At 53.2% G+C, this 18,221-nt stretch overlaps 1 protein-coding gene across 1 annotated transcript in view; it reads right to left on the bottom strand.

Annotated features, from left to right (window-relative positions):
• Window positions 1-7,063: 7,063 nt before the first annotated feature.
• The window catches only part of thsd7aa (thrombospondin, type I, domain containing 7Aa), an 87,095-nt gene continuing 75,937 nt past the window's right edge, over window positions 7,064-18,221 (bottom strand). The window contains exons 21-28 of the mRNA XM_029248344.1: window positions 16,035-16,180; window positions 15,610-15,784; window positions 12,727-12,900; window positions 12,543-12,638; window positions 10,889-10,971; window positions 10,401-10,614; window positions 9,879-9,966; window positions 7,064-7,716 (exon numbers count right to left, since the gene is read on the bottom strand). Coding sequence (XP_029104177.1) covers window positions 7,632-7,716; window positions 9,879-9,966; window positions 10,401-10,614; window positions 10,889-10,971; window positions 12,543-12,638; window positions 12,727-12,900; window positions 15,610-15,784; window positions 16,035-16,180 — 1,061 coding nt within the window. The 3' untranslated portion in view covers window positions 7,064-7,631. The remainder of the gene's footprint in view (window positions 7,717-9,878; window positions 9,967-10,400; window positions 10,615-10,888; window positions 10,972-12,542; window positions 12,639-12,726; window positions 12,901-15,609; window positions 15,785-16,034; window positions 16,181-18,221) is intronic.

Below are 18,221 nucleotides of genomic sequence, written 5' to 3'. Positions count from 1 at the left end.
GAACAGAGGCAGAGAGAGGGACGAAAGAAGGGGGGGGGCAGATGGAGAGAAAGAGAAAGTGGGGGGCAGAGAGAAAGAAGGAGGGTTTCAAATGTGAAAACAGAGAGGGCGAGGGGGTGTGGGTGGGGGGCGGCTGAAGAGGCGCGAGAGAGCGAGTGGTCGACACGCCGAGATCAGAGAACGCTGGAGACTCTACAGAAACCCTGGAGCACAACACAGCGGCTCTTCTCTGTTATGGGGGAAACACAGATAAACACCCCGACACCGATAGTAACACACACACACACACACACACACACACACACACACACACACACACACACTCCTGTTTGCGTTCACTGGCTGCATTGTTTAGATGCAGGTCCCCTCTGTGTGCAATGAGGCCATTTCTATAGGCTGTGTGTGGAAATTAAGCAAAATGTGGAATGCGGTAAAGTAGAGGAATAAGACAGCTGAGGAAATTACACTAGTACCGTAGTACAGAACTCTGCCGCGCGATATGGCCTTCGGCCATAGCTACTCACTGATGCTGCAGGAAGTGGTGCATTAATAGATAGGGGGGAGGATTGGGCTGAGAGCGAACCCAAGCTCACCCCCCCGCCCAGTCTTTTTACAGAGTGCACCATGGATGGGATGCCAGTCTGTTGCAGGTCCCCACACACACACACACACACACACACACACACACACACACACAAAGGGAAATTTAGCCACTAATCCACCTGAAAGACTTCTTTAGACTATGGGAGGAAACCAGAGCATCCAGGACAAACCCATGCAAACTCCACAAACGCTGAACAGGATTCGAACCTCCCTCCAATCCCAGAGACCCTGAGCGCTCTTCATATTAAAAATAAGGAATATTTAATAAACAGCAGATGTGTTCCAGTCGAATCGGTGGGTCCGAGCCCTCAGCGCCAGGTGGACGTAGGCTCTACTCCCAATCACCCGCTGTCCGGGGCGGGGAGCGGCCAGGAGTCTCATTTCCACAGGCGGGAGTGCTCCTCGAACCCTAAACGGGGTCCCTCTACAAAGGGTCAGTAATAAACTGTGAAGGCCAATGTGACTGAGGATGCAGGGCAGTCGTCCCCAAAGAGCAGCGCAGCGAACCTGAGACACTTTGGACATCTGTCCAGCTGTGGAGGTGTATGAAAGAAGAGAAGGAGCGGCTGAGCGCCCCCTACTGTCGCTCGGGAACCCACTGTCACCGTCACACATCCCTCCACAGTCCTCGCCTCAAGGGTACTGTGGTACCTTTCCGTTTACATCCTGAGGAAGTGGCGTCCCGTCCAGGGCGTACCCCGTTTACCCTGGCGCCCTGCGTCTCTGGGATAGGCCCCGCCCCGCCAGGACCCTGACACAGACGAACGGTTAACGACACTGACTTTTGTTCAAGTTCTGGAATAAGGGGACTGCGGCACTGCCAGGCTTACGCGGGAGGCCAGGAGCGCTACCCACGCTGCCCTGGGGCGGGAGGCAGGTGCACCCACTCGCCGAGGACCTTCAGGAAAGGGGGTGGGGGGTGGGGGTGCCTGCAGAGGAGCAGCAGGAGGAGGAGGAGGAGGAAGAGGCCTGAAGAGGGTCATCAGGAGGGAAATGCGGGACAAAAGGCACAAAGCGATGGTGCCGTCATGAGGCAGTAATTGGCAGGAAATGAGGGGGCGGCGGCGTCCAAGCAGCTGACCCCCCCACCAGCAGGAAACGGGGACGAGAGGAGCGGTGCGTTGCCCAGGGCGGTGATGTCAGCAGCTTCGTGCGCCGCCCTCAGTGCGCCCAGCTGGCATCGCCGAAAAGCCCAATTGTATCGGCAGATGTTGCGGATGGGAGAGCAGGAGCCCCCCCCCGCCCCACCCCCGACAATATTGGAGAACGGCGCCCCCCTCCTCGGAAAGACGCCACCAGGGCTCCGGAAAGCGGCAGCGTGCCGATGGTCAGTGGACAAAAGTGCCCCTCAGCCTCACCTGTCGCCCCTCCTGGCCCCTCCCGCCACCGGCCGCCGAAATTGTTACGCTGTCGAAACGGAGAAGTTTCCTTCGCTCGGCTCCAGGCGAAGGGGAACGGAAACGTTCGTTTCTGCACGGAGCCCAGATGTCTCGTCTGGCACGGACTCCTCTTCCTGCCGCTCGGGCCTCGACGCCCTCGTCCCCCCGACACTCGGACGTACTCGTCGAGGCTCCAGAAAGTACTCGGAGCCCCGCTCCCGAACATGTGCCGTCCTGTCATCCTATGAATGGACTCGACATCCGCTCTTATGTGAATTACACGTAGTGTCCGGGAGACGCGCTGAGACCCAACGTCCTCTAGAGCGGACAAAACGGAAAGGCTGGCAGGTTCCGCTGCGTTTCGCCGTAGCCTCGAACCCCAATTTGGGCACTTTGAGAAAAGTCTGGCTGGGAATCGGGCACGAGTCACGTCACCGAAGGACACGCTCATATTTATCGCTCGGACATTATCATTTTAAATTAATTCTGAGTCTGAGAAACGGAAAAAAAAAAACTTCGCGATCGGGACAGTCTGGAATTAATGGCTCCTGGGTACTTGACATTTCCTCTCGTAATCAAATTGCCGCCGTCTCGATAAGTCGGAGGGTAAGGCAAAGTCGGGCGCGGAGATGGACTCGGAGCGGCCGCCCCATCGATCGGGTCGGCCCGCGCGCCTTCCTCCTTCGGGGCGATCGGATGCGACAGGAGGCCCCGATCGCGGCGCGTTCGGACGCTGGACGCGCTCGTCCTCCACTAACCGCAGGCGCCTCGACAGGCCGCCGGGCTCCAGAAGCAGCCGCATCCATAATAGGAATAACTTGCTGAGCTGGACACAAAGCAAAGTGCTTTCGCTTCATGTGGCAAACAGTCCCCCCCCCACCACCACCCCCTCCCCGAAGAGCAGCCCGCCAGCGACCTCTAACCCCGACGGCTGTCAGGGGTCTCCCCCGTCTCCTCCTTCAGCACAACTCAGAAACGTCAGTCCCCACGTTTGTTTGCGCTGCACATTTCGTTGTGACAAGTCACGTGTGTGTGTGTGGGTGCATGTTTTGCTGGCACGGTTTCTTAGGAAAGTTTAAACCACGGAACCCTAACCCACAATATAACGCACCTTACCGTTCGTTACGAATTAAACTAGGAGCCTTTTTGTTGTGCGCTTCCCGGAGCTCGGATGCAGAAGTTGTCGAAATCACTGCGATGTCCCCCGATGAGCTACTTACTTAGCCGACACCTTTCTCCAAAGCGACTTAGAGTATAAAGCGGATTGCTGTTATTTACCGCACCCGTTCGGGGCAAGTACCTTGGTTTAGAGTACCAGAACAGAGGCGGGATTTGAACCAGGGGCCTTCGACTCTAACCGCTGCGCCACCCGCTGCCTCGAGGTGCGTTTGCGTGTGTATAGACAGCGGAGAGACTGTGAATCGGAGAGGCGTGCGGTGTTCCGAGTGCCAAATGTCACCAAGGTGCCCAACGCGACACCTGCGACGGTGCCCCTCCACCCGCTGTGAGCCAGGCTTCCCCTGTGGAAACATACGGTGTTTCAGCGCCATCTGGAGGCCGAGACTAATATTGCCGCGCACAAATCCGTGCCCAGGCTTGACGTGGGGTTCACACGCGCACCTTCTGCCATTGAACCTCAGACGAACTTTGTTTGGAATCAGTTTGTGCAACGCAGCAGTAGACGGACACGCCGACTTAGTTAAATTAATTGATGGAGTAAAGAGAAATACGGTGTCGCCGACGCTATTGCCGATGGAGCGTCTTCACATTTTAGCGCCCAAACTCAGTTGCAGGTAATATAATACATTACGGTTAACGGTACCAGCGTCGCAACTTGAGGTGGTCGCAAGTCGAGGATCACCTGTACCTAGCGTAATTATACAGGTTCGTCCTATTTAGAATAATTCTGAACACCTGATTATTTTGGGAGAGTCAGAAAAAATTGTCAAGGCTTTTTCTGTACAGTAATCTTGACACAGATTTGTTACAATTTGTTACATTTTTTTGTATTGTCTTTTGATGTTATATTCAATTCAGTTTATCCTTATAAATTCCCCTCTCACTCTGACACAGAGTGGCGAGAAAATGCACAAGACAAAGAAACAAATAAGACGGCTGGCTATATACTAGAGTAAGCTTAATACAGTAGAGTAAATTTCCCTTCATTTATTCGTTCATCCATAATTGTTTGTTCAGCGCAGGGTCTTGGAGGTCCAGAGTCTGTCCCACAGGTATGGGTATGAGACAGGGCACACGCTGGACATAAACATTTTTATAATTTGTCTCGTGGATGTTTACGATACGAAGAAATGCAGTCATTGTGAGAGTAAGACTTTATTTACACTAGTGGGAGGGTTTTCATGGTGTAAAAGCTGTCTTAGCAACTGAGTTAATAGTTCCATCCTTTTTGTATATTTCTATAAGGACTCAAAGAGCCCACTAACCCACCGCTGTTGTAGTTCCTTTGATCAAGGTACTTATCTCACACTGATGCAGTATAAATTACCATGCTGTATAAATAGGTAAATCATTGTAAACAACTGAAAATGCTTTGTAGGATTTACTCTGTTTTTCTTATGATTTAAAACTCACCTTCTTTAATGGTTGGTGATTGGCTGGAACTGTCAGTGCGACATCGCTGATTTAGTGTTATTGCAACTAACGCCAAACCGACACCAGTAAGGGACAAAAACCTAGTAAAACCCGTGTGTGTGTGTGTGTGTGTGTGTGTGTGTGGAAGAAAAGCAACTGCACAACAGGCAAAAGTATAATGAGGAAACGGTGTGAGTAATAAGAATAATAAGTGCTGTAAAAACAAGGGAACAAGGGTACATACTGTCACAAGCAGCTCTGGTGGTGTCTCCTTGTTCCGGACCCCCTTACATGAGGGCGCGGTGTGTTTTCAAGCAGTGTGTGAAAAGCTTTGTACTTTGAGCGTTTATTATTAGCAATTCATGAGATACATATACAAAGAACCTGTAGGAAAATGACAAGTCGGGGAACTGCTTTTCCACACGTAATCGGCGTCGTCCCAACAAAGACCAGCAACGTCACACACACTTTGAGAGGTCCGAACGAAACGTCCCTGTGCAATAAAAAAGACGTATGCATAAATATAGCTTTCAAAATAAAAACAGTCTGCATGTATTTACAACATAAATGAACAAGAATAAGACCAAGAAGAAGAAGAAGAAGAAGAAAAAAAAAACATTCTTTTCTCTCGTAGTCTGACGGCCCCAACAAGGAACAATTTTGGGAAAGGGACACGGAGAGGATTTTTTTTTTTTTTTTTTTAAGATCTTTGCAAGGTACGTTTCAGTCCACAGGTGAGTCACGTTACCATAACCTTGCAAGAGGAAGACCTGAACGGAGTTCACCTCGTGAGCCCACGCATCTGAAACGGTTCGCGATGTTGGCAGGGAAAGGGTTAATGCAAAGTACAGCTGTGCGAACTGCAACGTTCACCGTGTCGCTATAAAAAGTGTCATTCGGTACAGTCGGTACAGCTGAGTCACCTGCTTTAGGACACCTGGGTCATCACCGTGAGTAGGCGGAGCTTGTAACAAGTTTACAGCGAGGGATGGCAGACGGGGACAGCTGGGGCGGGGGAGGTCGGGGGGGTGGGGGGTTAGGGGTCGAAGTTCCAAAAGCGCACGACTTTGAGCACTTGGAGGCGACTTGGAAGCGAGCTGCCGACGGGTAGGGCGACCCGCGGCATCGCCGTCATGATCCCTCGGCCCTGAGAAGCCCGGCTGCCTGTTTCTGTACACAGTCCACTGGACGGACGGAAAAGCCTCTTCACAAACCATGTACATGTAAGAAAGGTCAAAAGTGGCACGATAACGGCACCGCAACGGAAAGAGGAGCATGCAAACACGGCTTCGCGTCGCTGTGCGGAGGTTCCGCTTAACCCTCGACGAGGCTTCTTCTTCTTATTATTATTATTACTGTCATTATTGTCATCGTCCTTATTATTAATATTACTGTTAGTACTGTATTATCACTGTTATTAGTCCATCGATAACTGTTTGTCCAATGCAGGGCGCAGTGGTCCAGGGCATATCCCGGAAGCTTAGGGGTCAAGGAAGCCCACAGCTTGGATGGAACAGCAGTCTATCATAGGGCATAATGTTATTATCATTATTAATACTACTACTAATAATAATAATAGTAATAATAATGATGATGATAAGTTAGGAAGCTCCATAAACAGCGAGACAAAGCAGAAATATGTCACAGAGTAAATTTAAGAAGGGACAGTTGCCTGAGCTGTCCTGCACGGAGGGGGTCCGGAAAGCAGGACTCCTGACTCGCCCTCGCGGTGGCACCGGCGGACAGCCCTGCGGTGCCACGGACCCCAGAGAGCGCCGCCGCCCGGCCGCAAGGGCTCGGCTCAGGCGACGCTCGTGGAGATCGCAGGCCCGCGCTTTTGTCGCGGGAGCCGAAGCGGCGCGTCGGGCCGGGCCGGGCCGCGTAGGGGCGGAGCCGAGCCGAGCGGGCGGGACCGGCGGCCGGCGGCCCCTCGCCCTCCGCGCCGCGGAGAAACAAACAGGAAAAGAAGTGGGCGCAAAAAGCACGGAATAAGAAACCATCGAAACCACATTTTCAAAGTCAGTCAGGCAGAAAAATCGAGACACGTATCATTATGCGACTGTACAGACCGCAAAGGTCACGGGCGTTCCAAACACTCGTGTTGTGGAGGAAGAACCGAGCAAATAAATAAAAAAACAAACAAATGAAAACAAACCACGGCGGCTGCTATAACGCTACAAAAAGGACACAAAAGCTGCTTTTCAGAACGCGGTGGTGACGCTCGCCGGCGCTTCCCTCGCAAAGCGTTGCCACCGTCGCTCCGCACTCGTAGAACACGACCGTACACCATCCGCTACTGAGAGAGGCAGTTTCTATGGCAACGCTAGGTATAAACACACATCATGCTGCACTAATATAGTGCGAAATCGCGCCTGGAAACGGGAGCGACGGAGGCGGGCCGAGGTCCCCAAGGACGTAAAGGGCCGGTTTGAAACGCCTGCGGGTGCGGCGGCGTCCGAGGCGGGACCGACCGCTGCGGCGGACGGGGAGGCCGAAGGGCGCGGTCCGGCGCGTGTCCCTCGGCGGGGGAGCCGTCGCTCATCCGTCTCCTCGGCCGCCCTCCGCCCGCCTCGCGGAAAACACGGGGCCCCGGCGAACCGGCGTGTGTTTTCACGACAAAGTAAACAGAAAAGAAAAGGCAAACTTCCGCTTCGCCCGGAGAGTTCCAGAAGGCTCTTGTGAAACAGGGACGAGAAGGAAGCGGAACACGGAGGGCTACTGCTAAACACGCATATTCTCTCTACTGGGGCTTCTCAGCCCGCGAAGCGGCTTTCTTACTCAGTTTTTATGTCTTTCTTTCTTTGATTCGGGGGAGGCCGAAGCCGATCGCAGTTCCCCGTAGTACCGTGGGCCTGGTCTCCACGGAGACGCAGCTCCGTCCCGGCACGGCCCTCGGGGTCTCTGTCCCGGGTCGGTCCGTTCACGCTTCCCCGTTTTCACCGTAGGCCAGAGGTAAGAGGTCAGTCTACGTGTTTATGAATGTTTCCATGGTCATTTGGGGTCGGAGGTCAGCCTGCACGTTAGCGTTTCCATGGTGGGTCAGGGTCCGAGGTCAGCCTACATGTCTGCATCTCCATCGTAGGCCAGGGTCAAGGGTTTCAGTCTGTTGTTCTGTCTTCGCTGAGGTTTCTTTGGCTTTTTGCTGAAAAAAAGAGAGCACAAATTTAATTTTTTTTTCAGTTAAAGACCCCAAATGCACTCAAAGTGCCCAACCGCTGTACCGTCGGTGAAACTCAGCATCACTTTTATTTGCCGTTTTTCCGCCGTCCAAGCGAAGCAGAAAATGGCTCGGCGGTGGCAGTAAACCGCGGACAACCGCACCGCATTTCCGAGGCCAGAGTCATAAAACAGCTTCGCAGTGTCTGGCAATAAAAACCAAAATGATACAGAATTTCTCCTTGTAAAAGTCATTGGCTGTAAATCGCAAATTTAGACTTTGGTCACACAGAACCACACACAACACGCTCACATGGCACATTTGCAAATGTGCATATTAGCAGCCGGTGTCCAGAAGCAGAGCCCTTGGAAGTGTTACCGCGGTACTTGAGTGTACCTACGGCTGCTGCGCCTGCACATCGTACTCGCATGCATCGCTATCGCAGCCCTGCCATGCAGTTGCGCGCCGAGCGGTTTCGCGGCGCGTCGGACCCGGAGCGCATTCCGTTACAGTAACCAGGTTTGCGGTCATGGCCTGCGCAAAGGGAAGAGCTGAGGACACATCGCATCTCTCAGATTCCTCACATTCATGTGACCTGTTGTGTGGTACAGAGGCTCACACACACACACACACACACACACACACACAGTCTGAACCGCTTGTCCCATATGGGGTCGTGGGGAACCCAAGCCTAACCTGGCAACACAGGGCGTAGGGCCGGAGGGGGAGGGGACACACCCAGGGCGGGACGCCAGTCCATCGCAAGGCACCCCAAGCGGGACTTGAACCCCAGACCCACCGCAGAGCGGGACCTGGCCCAACCCACTGCACCACCGCACCCCCCTCCTGGATAAGCACTGAAATGAATGCCTTCCCCCTGGTGAAGGTGCCACTTCTCTGCCAAATTTACACGCTGTTTTACCAGTCTGGCCAGATGAGTGCGAAAGGACACGGTTAGTGGTGAGAAGCTCATGTGGTCGAGCAGCACAGAGGTATGCAAATGAGGGGGACGCGAGGATCCCACCTTGACCGACAGGAAGCGCAGACGTCACTCACCTCAGTGACAACTACAATGCATAAAACAGTAGAGCAGGTTAGGGCGCGTGAGCGCGCAGCTGTCACGGGACAACAAGACGTACGTTCAACGGTTACGGGAAAGTGACGGGGAGGGAGAGGAAGGAGGAGATTTTCGTGAATGGAAGGACAAGGAGGAAGTGCGAAATGAGCAGGAATGAGAGCGCGATCGTACGTAGTTAAATAAGGTCACGCAAAGTTAAATATGATGAGAGCAAAGGGTTCTGGGAAGGCCCGGAAGAGGAAAGTGGTGCCGCAGCGTGCCGCTCCAGGCCACCAGGGGGCAGTGTGGCACCAGGATGGCACTCTTCTCCGCCTTCAGAGGCCCGCTTACGTAAGGGTGGTCTGAAAGTGATGAATCGATTAGGAAAACGAATGTAAAACACAAAGTGCGGGTTGTAATATGGATTGGGTCAAGTAAAAATTCACATTGAAATAATTTTTAATTTTGATGATCTTGATCAGCCGGATCAGTAACAGCATCTCAACAACCACTGCGAGGAAAATATTACTCATGCGCAATTAACTCTTAATGGAATCAATTAATTCCCAGGTGCCTTGAGGAAACACTATCGCCGGCCTCACCTCACGGGGTCACGCGGCTAGTATAGGGTCACATGACTGGTCACATGACTAGCGGAAGGTTGCCTGATGGGGTCACATGAGCCTAAGGGTGACTGTCACTAGGGCTGGAGGATCCCGCTCACCCGTGCCAGCGGCTCCATAAGGCTGGTCAGGCAGAAAAGGTAGGTGACCACTTGGGGTCAGGGGTCAACGGCGACATCATCGCCACGCCCCCCTAACTGAAGTGTGCGCCAAGCGACCACATGTGACTTTTGTCCCATCCAGACCACAGTATCGGTGGAGGGGTCAGCGGCCGAGACGTACCGGCGGACGGCACAGTAGCTGGTAGACACACGTGGGGGGGGGGGGGAGGGGCAAAGAAACAGGCGAAGGCACGTGAGGAATGGAAAGAGGACACATGTTCAAATGCAGATGAGATGAAAAAGAAAAGAGGCAAAGCAAAATGCATGATGACGACGGGCTAAAGTGCAGAGTTTGGAGGAACTTACCAAGCTAGATAGGTCATGGAGATGATAAATACGAGTAAGACGAGCACCCCTGCGGCCACGCCGTACACCCACGTCTTGAGCCTGCCATCTGCGGGGGGAGGGGGAGGCACGCTGGTCAGTGGCGCCGTCGCTCAGGTCCGCACACCTCGTCCCTAAATAAGCTGAGCAACCCCATCGCAGTCCTTTACCAGACCGCTTGGACAGCAGACGTTTCAGCCTGCAGAGAGCAGCAGGACACTCGCTACATACAGCCAGACCCGAGGGGTGACGGCGGCGCTCGAGTCCGCTGTTTAGGACAATCTGACGTCGCGGTTAAATGCCTTGATTGATATATCGGGATGGAGAGGATGCTGATAATAACTGGACGCTTTCTTTCCCCGTTTTGACCCCGAGATATAGTTCATAATCCGTCAAAAAAACACCCGGGTGGAGGCATGCGATCAACACGCGAAAGCATCTCTTTGTTGTTTTGCGGCGGACGCATTTTCGCGGTTCTAAAGAGATCCGCCTCGAATTGTTTACCGGGTCCAAAAGGCTGGAGGAACCAGGTGCGGCCGGATCGGCCGGGTTGGTTGGATGTGGGCAGGGTGGGGTTCGCCGCCCGGATGGTCTTGACGTCGGCCTTGCTGTCGCCCGCTGTCGGGATCTCCAGCACCGGTATCAGCGTGCACTGGTCCAGAAGGCCGTCCGACGTCATCACCTCCGTGTAGCCTTCCTCGCAGCCGCACACCCCGGCCTGCAGGGGGCAGCGGAGTGCAGCTATTCACCCGTGGAGCGTTTGCGCCGCCGGCGTGCGTTCGCTCGCACAAAGACAATAAACACACTTAGAGTGAGCTCATCCATCACGACCAGGGCAGCAGGTAGCACAGAGGGAAAACGCGCGGACTTGCGACCTTAAGGCTGCTGGATCAAGTCAGAGGAGCGTCCCCAGCCGTTGGACCCTAGAGCCCTTCCGACGGACCCTCTTCGACGATACAGGCCCGCTCCGATCGCCTAGCAGGTGGCCTTACCTCAGTGCAGTAGGACCTGGGCTTGTCGCACGCTGGGTCACACGACCTGTCGGACACGGGCCTGCTGGCCGAGGGACATCCTCCTGCGGAGCGGGGGTCGGCGGAGAGAGACCAGTCAGACATTCAGAGCCCTGGCAGGAGGAGGGATTGCAAGCTGTGCTCGTCCACCGAGATAAGTAAGTATGCGGCACGGCCCAGATATCCCGCCGGTGCTGGAGTTCCGTACAGCCGGTTCCCCTCGCGGCGACAGGAGCGGCGATCCCACCTCCCTCCTCCTCCCCGCGCTTGGCAAGCGAAGCAGCAGCCGTCGCTGGGAGCCCGTCTGTGATCCAACCCCATCGCGGAAACAACGTCTTCGTCCATTTAGGTTTTGATTGCTCACGCTTTTTTTTTTTTTTTTTTTTTTTAAACTTTAATTAAAATAGCACAGGTAGTGGATGGAAGGAAACCTGAGCGCACCACAAATACACACACACGCGCGCGCGCGCACACACTCACTCATCCTACGTTCACATCCCTCTCTGTGCCACAGAAAGACGGGCACGTAACGTGTTAAAAAAAATAATAAATGTAAATTTGATCCACTTAATTAGAAAAGAGTGCCTTGGCTCACATAAAATTAAACTCTTAGTCATACTACCACGCTTCGAATATTGCATGTAAAATCAGGGCTACATAATTGTGTCAGCTATAAATGTTTGCCTGCAGGACCATTAAACGACCCGCTCGGTGCAGGGGGCTCTGCGGGATCCGAAGGCGAAGGCCTTTTTGTCCCGAAACAGCCCCCCCCCCCCCGAACCAGGACCGGCCACCACTGACCAGCTCACCTGCCTGGTGCCACCTTTTTTATTCCTTGCTTATTATTATGTGACATTTAAAGGGGGCCCATTTTCTGCCTGTTTAAGAGTAAAAGACAAACATTTTTGGGAGGGGGGATTGATGACAAAGTAAATCAAAACCACAGACTGCATCGTTTCATACATGTATGAGGAGATGATGCCCCCCCATGCCTCCTGTGGACTGGTGCGTGCGCGTGTCTCCCAGCCCTCCCTGCTCGGCTGAGGGTCCGCGTTAAACCCCGCCTCCGTCACACTCTAGTCCGTCAGTCGACTCGGATGTCGTTCGCGGCACACAAGAAGAGCAACGCAACGCAGCACAGCCGTACGCACAGTACAGATCGCGTTACCACGGTACTGGTAAATTGCGCGTAACGGCAACGGAAGCAAAGGACATAAACACGAGAAATAAACGGAACTCTCCGTTATAAAGGCCGCGCGTCACGACTGAATTAGCTGTCAGCGATTTACCGTTTCCTCCAGCATCTAACGCCAGGTCTCATTTTATTTTGAATGTCAGTCCGCTTTCCAACTGCGTGATGAAGCGAGGCTGCAAATCGGATTTGAAAGTGCGAACGTGACATTATAACAGATGAGGATCGAACAGATTACGTCGTCTCGGACACGGCGGAGCCGGCGCGGTCGGCCTGCCCTTTCCTCTTTCCCCACGCTGGGGCTGGGGGCGAAAAGATAACCGCGGTAGAGACCGGTACGTGGCGGTATCGTGGTGTAATCCCGCGCCGGTGTGGTAAAGTCAGGGTAAAGACAGCGGCGGAAGGATTCCGAAACGGATTCATCAACACGGCCGCTGCGAGTACCTGTGACGTTCAGTCCGTCCGACCGCCGGCACCACACGAGGCGCGAGGACCCTTTCCACGGTCCCGCCGTCCAGCTGTAGTCGTAACACTCTCCACCTGTGTGGGGAACACGGTTCAGCGTGGAGTCTGGCTGCTCAGAGGTCACGGCGTGGTCGTTCTCCGAGGGTGCGACGCGACCTCTGACCTGCGCACGGCCGGGACTCCCATTCCTGTTCCGGACATTGTATCAGGCTGTCCGGTTCCTGGGCGATCACGGCCCGGGAGCGGACTCGGACGGAGCCGAGCCCGAGATCCGCGCCGTTCGCGCAGCTCGGCTGGCAGGGGCTCCAGGTCGTCCACTCGGTCAGGTAGCAGTCCCCTGCGGGACGGTCGGAGAGACTTACGCTGTTATGAAGAGCACGTTGTGCAGTCACACGTTTTACCGGTGCATTACTCACTGATACCACATTTAGCTCGAACTGCATTACTGGGGCTTTTATCCATTTGCGCGCGTGTAGCCGGACATTCGAAAGGCTCTCCTCCACGGTAAGAGAGAAGGGCCCCTGCTCATTCTGTGGAGACAGAACTTTCCGGAGCTTTTCTATTTCCTCTTGGTCTCTCGCTGCTGCATGCTAAGACATTCTGCGCTTACCAGCTGGACTCAGCTGATCAAATTAATTGGAGGATCAGTTCAGTTCACAGACAGTTTTCATTATTGTAATAACTGTTTTACTAGAGATGTGTAAATGAATATAATATGATGATTTGTTTAAGAAAGGGGGCGTGGTGGCGCAGCAGCTTTGGCCGGGTCCCGCTCTCTGGCGGGTCTGGGGTTCGAGTCCTGCTTAGGGTGCCCTGCGACGGACTGGCGTCCCGTCCTGGGCGCGTCCCCTTCCCCTCGTGCCCGGTGTTGCGGGGTTCGGCTTCGTTAGGCCACAACCTCGCTCAGGACAAGTGGTTTCTCCCAATGCATGTGTGCGTAAGAACATTGGCTGGATTTCTTGAGTGACCGGGCTTTGCCCATATATGTACACACAGCAGGTTCAAGCGTGCTGAGCAGCGAAGCGCTGCGGCACAAGGACACACACACCCCTGAGGTTCATAGTCTGTGATGAACTTTTGACAGGTGGAGTGACCAGTTGAACACCAGAAGCAATTGCTGCCACATTCCCATCACCAGCACAAGACTTTCCTCATATGCAACCTTCGGCAGAAGCCCTGGCTCAAACCCCACCTCCAACAGAAACCCCACCCCAAACCCCACCTCCAACAGAAACCCCGCCCCAAACCCCACCTCCAACAGAAACCCCGCCCCAAACCCCACCTCCAACAGAAACCCCGCCCCAAACTCCACCTCCAATAGAAACCCCACCCCCAACAGAAACCACACCGTGAACTCCACCCCCAACAGAAACCACACCCTGAACCCCACCTCCAACAGAAACCACACCCAAACTCCACCCCCAACAGAAACCACACCCAAACCCCACCTCCAATAGAAACCCCACCCCCAACAGAGACCACACTCAAACTCCACCCCCAACAGAAACCACACGCCGAACCCCACCTCCAACAGAAACCACAACCCAAACTCCACCTCCAACAGAAACCCCACCCCAAACTCCACCTCCAAAGACAAACTCCACCTCCAAAGACAAACCCCACCCCAAACCCCACCCCCAACAGAAACCACGCCCCAAACTCCACCTCCAAAAACAAACCCCACCACAACCCCAACCTCCAACACAACCTCCCCAAACTCAACTCCAGTACAATCTCTGCTGCACAGTGGCCACCCAGCAGACATCATACTAAAGAAGAAAGTGGTAGAAGAGATGCTGGAGAGTGCAGAGTGCAGAGTGCAGATGAGGTCAGGATGTCCAGGTGGTGCCATGAGGTTCTTAGTTGAGGGGCATCATGGGTAATTAGAATGGGACACATTAGCTCTTTGTGTTCCACCTGGATATCTGAGTTTGCTGCCGGGGAACCATGTGTTGCTATTCAGAGAGCAGCTCCCTTGACTCACTTACTCAACGGCCAAAAAATAAACACACACACACACACACACACACACACGCACTCTCGCGCCGCTGCACACACAAGCACAAGGCCTGACACGTCTCTTCATTACCATCACGGCTCCTGGCAGAGCGAACCTGTGTCACATCCCTCCCTTTCCGCTACAGAGGATGTGTCAAAACGCCACGTTGGATCTGTCAGTCACGGGCAGCAGGCAAGAGCGCGGTGGCGAAAACAGCGTCTGCCTTCATTCCTCCTTCGCCTAATGTCTTCGTCAGCAATTTGCTGTTTGAAAATTGATTTTCTAAGGATAATTCGGGGACTGCGTAGCTTCATTCAAAAACCGAGATGTCAGAAGTCATGCGAGTTGCGAGAAGGCACTGGTAGAGGGAGGCAGGTTTGAATTTTGTGTGTGTGTGTGTGGGGCTGAAACTAATGATGTAACAGTGCAGCTGGAAATAATGCAGCTGCTCGGTTCATTGTGATTCTTACCAGTCTCTGGCCCAGACATCCGACATTCATATGCAAATGAGAGAAGGTGACGGGTGACGGTCCCCCGTGCCGACGCAGCGAAGCTCTTCAAACCGATTTCGGAGCTCTAAGCCATTTGTAAATCCTGCCTAACTGCAGATCTCGGGGATTCGCGCTAAGACCCAGTCAGTGTGAACAGTGTGCACGCCTGGGTTAAACACGGCTGGAGGTGCCGGATACACCAAATTCGAGTAGGAATCCTGCACCGCAGTGGGTCCTATTGGCCTGAGACTGAAAGGATGTATGGAAAGCTCTGGAAGGGTTATCCGAGGCTTGAGTAAAATACCACTTAAGTTGTCAGCTGACAGCATGTGTTGTATCGTGGGTCAATAAATAAAGCAACACCCTGTGAGTCTGTCCTTGTGATCTGAACGGTATTTGAGTACGCAGCAGTACACAGAAGACTGTTGGTTCGAGTCCCACAGGGGCCAGTTGTAGAACCCTTGAGTAAGATCCCTAACCCCAACCAATCCGGTATAATAACTGGGTGGAGCTGTGGGTTGGCGTGGTCTCCGAGCAGCACCGCAGCGTGCGTTACCTGGGCAGGGCACTGTGCACGGCTCCTCCAGGACGATCTGCTTGTCCCCGTCCACTGACAGCTCCACATCTCCGCAGAGCTCCTCGTCCACCATGCTGCCCTCGGCCTCTCTGCCGCCATCCGACACAAAGCACGACACGTTCCGCCACCGCACGCCTGCCCCGCACTTTGCATCCTGGGAAAAACAAAAGGTTTAAAACACACGCACGCACGCACACACGGAGACCCAAAGAGAGAGAGAAGAGAGCGGAACACTGAACCAGACACACAGATCAACGGAGAATTAAACAAGTTAAAGCCGGACACAGACAGGCCAACAGAAGGCCACGTGGAGGGAGAACGATGAAGAGCTGCGGAGAAACGCTCGTGTGACCAAGTGATGGAAAAACAGTCAGACAATCAGACACCGATGCACCTGAACTCACCTCAGCTTTGCACTCGGACCAGGAGCTGTAGCGCCATCTGTAGCAGGGCCGGGCAGGGCAGGGCTTCCACTGCTCCATCTGCGTGGGGCAGGGTCTCCCGTCGCCCTGGGAGGCCTGGGTCACGGATCTCCTGCGCCACATCTTCCCTGGGGGGGGCGGAGGAGACGTTCACCTTCAACACCGAGCGCACGGGGGCGATACGGGGGACCAGTCGGCTACGAAGCTGGGCTACGTGGGAAGGACAGGACCCCTCTGCACGCTCCAAATCGGTCTCCGTTCACTCGGACAGCAGACGACCAGCGTCTCCGTTGCAAAGATGTAGGGGGCATCTTCTGTGACTCGACCCAAAGGGCAGCAGGTGGCGTAGTGGTTAATTCTGTCATCTTACACTCAAAGGATTTGGGCTCCAATATCACCTCCTACTGAATTACCCTCGATTAAGGTACTTACCCTGAATTGCTTCAGTAGAAATGATCCAGCTGTATAAATGGGTAAATTATCATAAGCGGCTTAATATACAGTCCTAACACGTTAAGTCAGACTGGACATGAGTGTCCGACAAATAACGGTTCGATAAAAAGGTGTCCGCTGTAGAATCCAGTAAAGCGGTACGCTCACCATCCCAGTTTCAGCATTCGGTCAAAGATGATCATTCGGAAACTATGAGGCTTTTAACCCAAGTAGACAAGACCCGTATTACCGGGACGGGGATGGAACCAATGCAGTTCGGCGCCGCCCTATTAATTTGCAAGGGAAACATGACGCTGTCTGAAAGGATGATGACAAAGCGAGAATTTGATGCATTCTCACTACAGTTTGCCACCTGCCTTCTCTCGCTGTTTTTTACCTAGAGCGCACGTTAATCCCGGAGAACCCGCTAACAAGTGGCCCGAGTCGGAGCCCATTTCCACGGCGCTCGTAATGTGCTGCCTGATGGCCCGGGAAAGGGGCTTTTCAGATGGGCAATATTGCCGCAGCAGCTCCGTTTCTGCACATAACCTAATCTGCGCAGCAATTCCAGAGGACGACTCGAGCGCCTGAAACCATGGTGAATATTCATCTCTTGCTGTTGTTTTAAATTCAATTGGGCCCGACTGGTTATGGTTTAATAACAGCAGGAGAGCGCAAGTGGTGATTTTTGCCCTCTCTCTCTCTCTCTCTCTCTCTCTATTTTTTTTTTTTTTTCAAGAACAAGACTGGGGGTGATTCTTAATAAACTTCCCAATAAAAAATGTCACTTTAGGATTGTACACTGGGGGATTAGCCCCCCCGACCCTGTGTCCTGTATCCCACCCACTCGCCCACTCGCGAAGCAAAGATAACCTTTAAATACCCCAGATATCCGGCAGTGAAATGAGGCACTAAAAGATAAGGCAGGATAAAGTTCCATTTACATATAAATATGATAAAATGCCAATAAAATTCCTCGTGGATTCCAAATAAATACATATTTAAAATTGCCGTCGAATAAACGGATGTGCATCTGGGACAAACGGTCTTAAATGTGCTGTGAACTATAATATGGAGAGAAAAAAAAAAAAAAAAACTTCTATACAAATGCAATAAATACCTTTAAAAGTTAAATCCATCAACTTTGGGAGCTTTGTATACCATTATCCTATTAAGCAGTCTAAAGCTGACAACTCTTTTCCCCCGACAGTCGGAACAAACGACAGGAAAAACGAAACGCCGGCGTCTTGACAATTTTCATATTCAACACACTGTATCCTTGCGTTTGCGCTCATTCGTCAAAGTCAGGACGCCCATGTAAGCGTAACTGGCTCCCCTAATTGTTCGCATGCACAATTAGCCCCCTTAATTATCTCCAGCATCCTTTCATCGACAGGGGCTCCTTTTATATTTGTTCTGAAATGTCACGCCACCCCAACGTGCAAGACTACAGCACGACGTGGAAGTCATCGATATCATCCGCAGGGCTGGATGCTTGTTTATTTGTTTGCGTGCCTGTGTTTTTTTTTTCTTTATTTATTTCTTTATTTATTTATTTTACCCTGCTGCACTCAGAGTTCGAGGCAGTTTGTACCGAGGAACACGGCGGTAAGAGGACCCCCCCCCCCCAGCCATCCGTTCATCTCATGCGCTCGTGCCGAGGCTCCCATCCCCGCGCCCCGCAGCCCCATCGCTGCGTAAAGCAGAAGCATCATTTGCTCTAGCAGCCTTCTCAAG

Source organism: Scleropages formosus, chromosome 23 (genome assembly GCF_900964775.1).
Source record: "Scleropages formosus chromosome 23, fSclFor1.1, whole genome shotgun sequence".
Taxonomy (NCBI): domain Eukaryota; kingdom Metazoa; phylum Chordata; class Actinopteri; order Osteoglossiformes; family Osteoglossidae; genus Scleropages; species Scleropages formosus.
This window is presented reverse-complemented; position numbering and strand designations above follow the sequence as displayed.